The sequence below is a fragment of the Morone saxatilis genome, unplaced genomic scaffold, assembly GCF_004916995.1.
Source record: "Morone saxatilis isolate NCDOM2014 unplaced genomic scaffold, NCSU_SB_2.0 Contig20, whole genome shotgun sequence".
Lineage (NCBI taxonomy): Eukaryota > Metazoa > Chordata > Actinopteri > Moronidae > Morone > Morone saxatilis.
In genome coordinates, this window is record NW_023339763.1 from 7,824,777 (window position 1) to 7,832,400 (window position 7,624).

Below are 7,624 nucleotides of genomic sequence, written 5' to 3' on the forward strand. Positions count from 1 at the left end.
GTCCTATCCAATAAAGGCAAAAACGTAACCCCCCAAAATATATTTTAAAAAAATTGTGCTTTTACTTTTGATACTTTCAAGTACATTTAGCTGTTGATAAGTACTTTTACTTAAATTTTTTAGTTGGACTTGTATTTGAAATGGAGGACTTTTACATAATGCTGTTGGTGCTTGCCAGTAAGTAAACAATCTGCGACCCAGTTTATATTTCATACCAGTATCAAGACATATGAAACCTTTCAAAGTAAAACCTGTATTCAAATAGCATTTAATACACCATGAAAAAAGAAAAAAGACACCAGTTTAAAATCATTCCAGAATATCTTTTATTTCATTGCCCGTGTCCTATTCCCCACCCTCCCCCGTCCCTATTGCTGCACTCAATCATTACAAGGATATGGTGCTGATTCCATTTTACAGCAGAATAGATAAATAAATAAGTACAATTCATCTCACTACACGCAAAAAGAGAGAAAAAAAATCCATTCAAACCATTGATTTAATAAATATGCTTACATCTAGCTGTCCTCATTTATGTACATCCACATTGTTTATGCTTTGGGACAGTAATCAACTTAAAAAGCCTATACATTACTTCTATGTGTAAACCTTCCAAAAAATGTGTTTCTTTTGTTTAACAGTTGATGGTTGTTCTATTTTCCTTCAGTGAGTGGAATTCATCAGCTTTGACTACGTTACAAAGCCTTGCACTAGCAGCAGTGGCTGCGGGCAGCTGCATACAACCTGCTATTAAAGTCCACAAAGAAATACTTGTCTTTTTCAAGTCAAACGTTAATGGTCCCAGCATTGCAGGGCAAACTGCATGCATTGCCCTGAGCCCTGGTTTTGCATTATTTCTTTTTTTTCTGTTACCTGACAAACTCTTTGTGCAATGATGGACGTAAAGAAAGTTGTGATTGAACCAACTGCAGAGTCCGAACCTTGATAATTGTTACAGTGGGCCAGTCCTTTATATAAAGGAGCATGCATGCTAAACTGCTGATCATAGCCATGTAGAGATGACTTAATGAATGAGTGAATACGTGACAGGAACAGTGATTTGGTTGTGCCTCAAACATTCAAATGCCCCACATGAAACTGTGTGGAAAGCAATGATTTGTAAGGCAGGAACTTCTACTCTCCCAACCTTATTATCTTAATTTAGACCTCACACAGGAGGATGTGTTTTCGGTCTTACTGCATGATGTCTGGGTTGAGCATAAATTTAATCTTGTTGTGTCAGATCAGGGGAGATTAATCAGGTCCTGCTTAAAGTCAGCAGCTTGTTCAATCAAATGTAAATCTACTGTTTTCCACTGAGGATGAAGTTAATTTCTGTCACAAGGTGTCAGTATAATCACAGATCTAGACATCTGCTTGAGCTACACTATACACAAAGACATCACACTTGCTGTCGTACAACTGTGGGATTTTAGTTTGTGTTTGGCTGGTAGGTATAAACTGACAGAGGAGAGAAGACTGACAGGAAGTAGGAATGGATTGCTCAACGTAAAAGTGCTGATGAGATTCTGGTGCTAGGGACAGAGCATTTGATGGTTTGATTGGGTGGATAGCAGGTAGGATGTATGGAAGATTTAAAATGCCTAAAGTAAAACAAATCATATAGTGAAAAAGAAATTGTGTGAAATACAATACACATATGTATACATAATATATGTATTTCCATTTTCTGTATGCATTCTGGGTGTCATAATTAAATGCAAAACATGTTAGAATTATCTAGATTTTTGTCTTTAATAAATTAATTATCTTTAATGACATCAATTTTATAAGTCACAATCAAATTAAATCACATAAAATAAGGTGCATTTCAGGGTTGTCCAGCAGAGAGCATCTTCCACACAGTAGGTCTCTTTGTACAGTAATTTTCTCAAACGTATCACTTTGTAATGTTGTCAGAAGAACAGTGACAGTAACAGTTGACTCCTAGTCAATGTGACATGAAGCACTGCAAACTTCCATCACCAATTTTAGCTAACTACCTTGCAGACATCTATTAGCATCAGCTTATCCTCCTCAAATAATCCGCTCAGTGTTTACTGTAAGCTAACACAAGCTAATTGTTAACACTTACCAAGAATAGAGCCAAGAAGATCCCTCTGTCTGTTTGTAAAGCCTTGTGCAGCACAGTACATTCCTTCCGTCATTCACAAATGTAACATAATGTACAGTCAATAGTAGTGTCCCTCTGGCCGGCTAGCCAACAGGAAACTGTTTAATGTGAAAGGCTGTCTGTAATTGCTGTCATCAGCTTGTGTCAGTAATGATAAGCTCTACGCACAGCCCTGCTCATTTTGGCTTTAACAACGTCTCCAGTCAATGCATTTAGTATTGGCAGGTCAATGCTGGTCTCTGCTGGACAACACGGAAATGCTCCACTTTGTTATCAATTTTGATTTATTTTAATTCATTCAGTTTTACACTAAAAGCTAATTTTGATATACATATGCTTTAATGTAATTATGACACAATAAAGTCATCCATAAAAAGAAAATACACAAATGTGTATTGTATTTAACTTTATTACTTTTCTTTGTTTTTATTTCAGAATTTGAAATCTTCCATAGAGGGGCCATGTCTGGCTTTCTTTCCCAAAGCATGTTAAGCCTAAGGTGTCATCTTTGTCCCACTGCAGGTCAATGGTCAAAGCAGATCCTTGTGTTAAGATGCTTGAAGGCAAATAAGGTCTGCCAGCCTTTACATGGAGATGCTGCTGTAGAGCTGGTCAATCTTCCCCTTAAAGAACTCCTTCAGCTCCGGTCTCTTGGCCTTTAGTGTCGGCGTCAGGAGGCCGTTTTCAATGGAGAACATTTCGTTGTGGATGTAGATGTTCTTCACCTTGAAAAGGAAAATGAAAAGACCAAGATTCTTAAGAGCCCCCCCCAAGTTTCCTTGGTTATAACTTTAAGAATAGTGTAATTTCAGGAAATATTATTGTTAACGCAGGTTTTAGCCTAAGGCCTGTAATATACAGTATATTTCTGCTAAACCTTTCTGCTAAGCACAAGAAGCTCTGTCAATAACTCTTTTATTTCGCTGATTGCTTGTTTTAAATATGAGATCTGCAAACACCCTCTTTCATATTCATGATGACAAAGATGTTTATAATTTGCAGGATAACCACAGTATATTTATCAATGGCTGTGGTATAAATACGTTACTGTTTTTACTGAGTAGCTCAATTGAAGCAATTTGTGAATAATGCATTACACAGACATTAGACAACAAGACATTACAACACAATCAAACAGATCTTACTGAAAGGTTAATTGACATATTTTCTAAAGATAATAAGAAAATGACTGCTACAACAAAAGTCAGACCAAATCTTATACAGTAACTGCCTGCCTACCTGCTCAAATGAGTGGAGACCACTGGCCTTGCCCAGATGCACCAAATCTTCAAGGATTGCCTTCTTTAATTCCTGTTGACAGAGAAGAAAGTTATCTTCCGTAGAATTCTTCAGTATCTTCATCTATTTTTCACAGCATTTTGAAGTGTTTAAACTGTGAGCCACCTACAGTGTTTTTACAGAGATCCTTGAAGGTGCCTAAAATTCCTTTTTTCTTGGCCCATCCAGGCATGACTTCAGGGTCAGGAACCACAATTCCCACCAAACAAGACTGGAAAGAGCAAACACAGATATAAAGGGTAAATGTCAAAAGACTGTACATAAATTCTGCTTAAATATGACCATGTATTTTATTTGTCCTGGCTTAAAATATGTGGACAGATCTATAGTTCATTAAGATGCTGCGTGTTCTTACCTGCAGGCTGTCTCCATGAACATAAAGCTGTGCCACAGGTTGACTCCTAATGTAGATATTCTCGATCTTCTCAGGGGAGATGTACTCGCCCTGCGCCAACTTGAAGATGTGTTTCTTCCTGTCAATGATCTTCAGAGTGCCGTTCTACAGGAGAGGAGAGGTTGAAGGAATTACAAGAAGCAGAAACGGGATTAAAGATCTTGGGAGGTCCACATGGATTACATATCTAAAGCAAACACTGTATAACGTAAAGTACTTCTTTATTATGCCTAAATAATAGACTCTGATGTGAGCTGTATGTACATACAGGTAACCATTTGCCGATGTCTCCAGTGTGAAGCCAGCCGTCTGTGTCCAACGTCTCTGCTGTCCTCTCCGGGTCTTTGAGGTAGCCCTTAAACACATTTGGTCCCTTCACACAAACCTAAATGGGAGATTAAAAAAAAGTGGAAAAGGGTCAAGGTTGGAGGTGAAATATCTATACACTGAATCTCCTGTACAAACACTAATTAGGTCTAAAAAAGTTAATACCTTTATATTTTTATGAAAGGTGTATGTTCTTACGTAACATATATTCTCTAGATAATAGAAATAGAAAAGGAAGAATAGAAAAGGCTTAGAGGACTTATATTTCTCATATTTTGCACGTCAAACCTTTTCTGTTTTGAAATTATATCTAAATGTTGTTCTCACACATCTCATATTTGAGCCTTGTGTCTTATCTTGGCATTTTAAGACATTCAAAGTTCTCTGACATACTGTGACGATCACACAAACGTACTCACACACATACATGAACAGTATGTATGTTTCTTTAAACATTGCGTACCTCTCCCTCCCCCTTAGAGGCAAAGTAGTTCTTCTCAGGTACATCCACCAGTTTGATGAGGTTACATGGCAGCGGGGCTCCGACGTGACCTATTCATGGGTCAGGACAAGCAAAATATTTAAAAACTCAACAAAATAACCATCGTACATGAGCTGGAATTAGTCCGAATGCCCCTACACCGCGGCCTTTGCCACTGTTAAAATGCACCACTGTTGAATGGATTTCCTACAGATAATAACTAACAGCGGTGTATAATTATACATTGTGCTCAACAATAAGCAAATTCACATGATGTTCATATAAAACCGAATATGGGAGGAGAGGGAGAATTTTCACCTGCACACATTGGGTTACATTCATTAACAATAATTTACATGTCTATGAAATATAAAAGAAAAAAAGGAAGAAAGATCAATTGTCATTTTTTTTCATATAAATACAAATACCTAATGGAATATCAGAACTGAGCAGCAGGGGGTGATGCTAGACTACATTTTGATGTTAGTCAACACAGCGAGTGTTACTGTTTTTAATCGCTGCCCTGTCTGCAAGCCGCACAACAGGCTGAGGCACATAACATGTAGTGGTCATTTTGTGGTTTTGGATGATATGCAGTCATATGATACATATTGTGAAATTTCTCTCTTTTTTTTCACATATTTTTATTTAATGTCACACTGTTGAGACATTTGGTGTTTATGAAGAAAAGAGGTGTAATGTTTCACAATTTAAATGAAATTACAAAAAAACTATGATCTCCTTTGTTAAGCCAATCACAAGCACAATGAAAGAGATCTAATAATGTTGTGTCTTCTCAAAAGTAAATCAGTATCTTTTATTCTGAGTACATTTTAAATGAGGGGCTTTTTACTTTTAAATTAACAGATTTTTACTATAGCAGGTTTTTTTTACTTCTCCAGTCAAATAGCAACAAATGAACAGTATTTGAAGTAATAAATCCAGGTGAAATAAAGAGTTTTTTTAAATCTGGCTGATAAAGACTACACTGACACAAACTGTTGCTTTGTGAAAGGTTGAATGAACAGTTACAAATGTAAGTGATATTTTATAATTTGAATAATTAGTTATATTCATACATACATTTTATTTCAAATGTTTTTATATATACAGTAAATGTTATATGTTTTTGTGTCAGATGCTATAGATTGTAGTTAACATTATGTGAGCTAGTGTTTAGATTTCCCAAAAGTAAATGTATGATGTGTGCTTAATACAAATAATACAAATAATACAAATAATAATGTTTTAAATGGTTAACCTTCAAAAGACAGGTTTCATTGTTTTGCATGTACAGCTGAAATAAGAATGATGTATATGTATGAAAATGCACAGGTTTATTCTGGTTTAACTCCAACTTAACATCTATTATTTGATGACTGTCTTCAGAGAACAACACACTTTACAATAAATCAGACAGCTAATTATAACGCAGCCTTTAAGTCTATGTAATTGCATAGAGGTCACCTGGAAAAACACCATCAATGCCAGGAGATTTAACACAACAATACAGCACAATGGACGGTAAATACAGGCAGTTATGGCAGGTCCTTGTTTTTTTATACCTGTTTGTTGACATTGGCAGTCACCTAAGCAGGCATTTTGTCTGTTAATAATGTGGCCTCACAGCTCTTTCTTTTCTATCTGTCTCACCCTTCCAGGCCTCTCCTTTTTCTGAGTGTCTGAGCAGCTGTGGCATTATCTGTGACCCCACAGTGCAGTGCATAGTCAATCAAACAATATTCCAGTATCAGAGTTATTTATTCCTTAAAATCATAACTGAACCATGTCATTTTCAGACCTTTGAACTCAGCCTCTAGTCAAGTAAACAAGTTCACAAGTTCACAGAGTAATTCAGAGATAAAGATTCGTCTTTCTTTTCTAGGCCTGTTGCATAAACGCTGAGACTCACCTGGAGTCCAGTCTCCAGGTGTTGTGAAGGTGCAGCCAGCTGTGCACTCTGTCTGGCCGTACGCCTCGTACACCTACGAACAGACACAGATGTTGTTGAGAAGAGGGGTGTGTGAAGGACTTGAATGCACCCACATATTAAATTTGTGTGTGGATATGTTGTTTATAAGCATGTGTATCTGTGCATGTTCTGTGTGCCGGTTGTACATAGTTTTAGACCTGAAAGTGAGGACCTTTTGTCTGATCCCCACTTCTTAAGCTGCAGTAGGAAAAACCTGTGCAAACCTATGCAAAACCTTCCCCCTCTCTCACTGCTGCATCATATCACTCAGCTAAGCCCTACTCCACAGGTTTGAATGGCAGCAGCAGGAATCTGTTGCCATATCTTTAGTTGCTAAATGCTCCACTCAGCACCAGCTAGTCGCTAACTGTACCTCTCAGCCATTTGGTGCAGAGCAGGTAGTGAACAGTGGGTTCTCATAGCTTTTTCCTTGAAAACCACTCCCAACAGCATCTGAATACACCGCTTTGAGAGCGTTGCAATGGTTAAGGATAGGGTTAGAGCCTAAAGAATTATTTATGTCACTTCCCCACAAGAATAGCTAACGTGTGTGTGTGTGTGTGTGTGTGTGTGTGTGTGTGTGTGTGTGTGTGTGTGTGTGCTGTGTGTGTCTGACCTGGCATCCCAGAGCTGCTCTAAGGAATCCAGAGCTGGGCGAGGTAGGAGCTGCTCCCTGTTTAAATCATCCTCACCTTCCCTCCCAGGCTGGCCTTTTCAGACAGGGAACACATTAAATTACACTAGGGGGCTTTATTTTCTTAAAACATTCTTAAAATAATGTAAATAACCCCACCCAAAAAAAAACAAAAACACAACATCCAGGAATTTATTGGCAGTTGTTTTAGGTTTCTTAAAAAATTAGCTTTAAAGGCCTTTTTATTAATCAGCTCACTTGGCAATGTATTGCAATGGAGTGCAACATGACTTTGACAAAGTTTGAGGAAGAACCTTGTGCTTGAAACATCACTTGCAAAATAAATATTTTTTCTACAGGAGCTATTTGGTGTGTGGAATTTT

At 37.4% G+C, this 7,624-nt stretch overlaps 1 protein-coding gene across 1 annotated transcript in view; it reads right to left on the bottom strand.

Moving 5' to 3' along the window:
- Nucleotides 1-858: 858 nt before the first annotated feature.
- acsl6 (acyl-CoA synthetase long chain family member 6) overlaps nucleotides 859-7,624 on the bottom strand; it is a 39,292-nt gene continuing 32,526 nt past the window's right edge. The window contains 9 exon segments of the mRNA XM_035666819.1: nucleotides 859-2,859; nucleotides 3,374-3,445; nucleotides 3,543-3,644; nucleotides 3,789-3,932; nucleotides 4,096-4,212; nucleotides 4,618-4,706; nucleotides 6,548-6,620; nucleotides 7,224-7,280; nucleotides 7,282-7,317. Of these exon segments, the coding sequence (XP_035522712.1) occupies nucleotides 2,719-2,859; nucleotides 3,374-3,445; nucleotides 3,543-3,644; nucleotides 3,789-3,932; nucleotides 4,096-4,212; nucleotides 4,618-4,706; nucleotides 6,548-6,620; nucleotides 7,224-7,280; nucleotides 7,282-7,317 (831 nt within the window). The 3' untranslated portion in view covers nucleotides 859-2,718.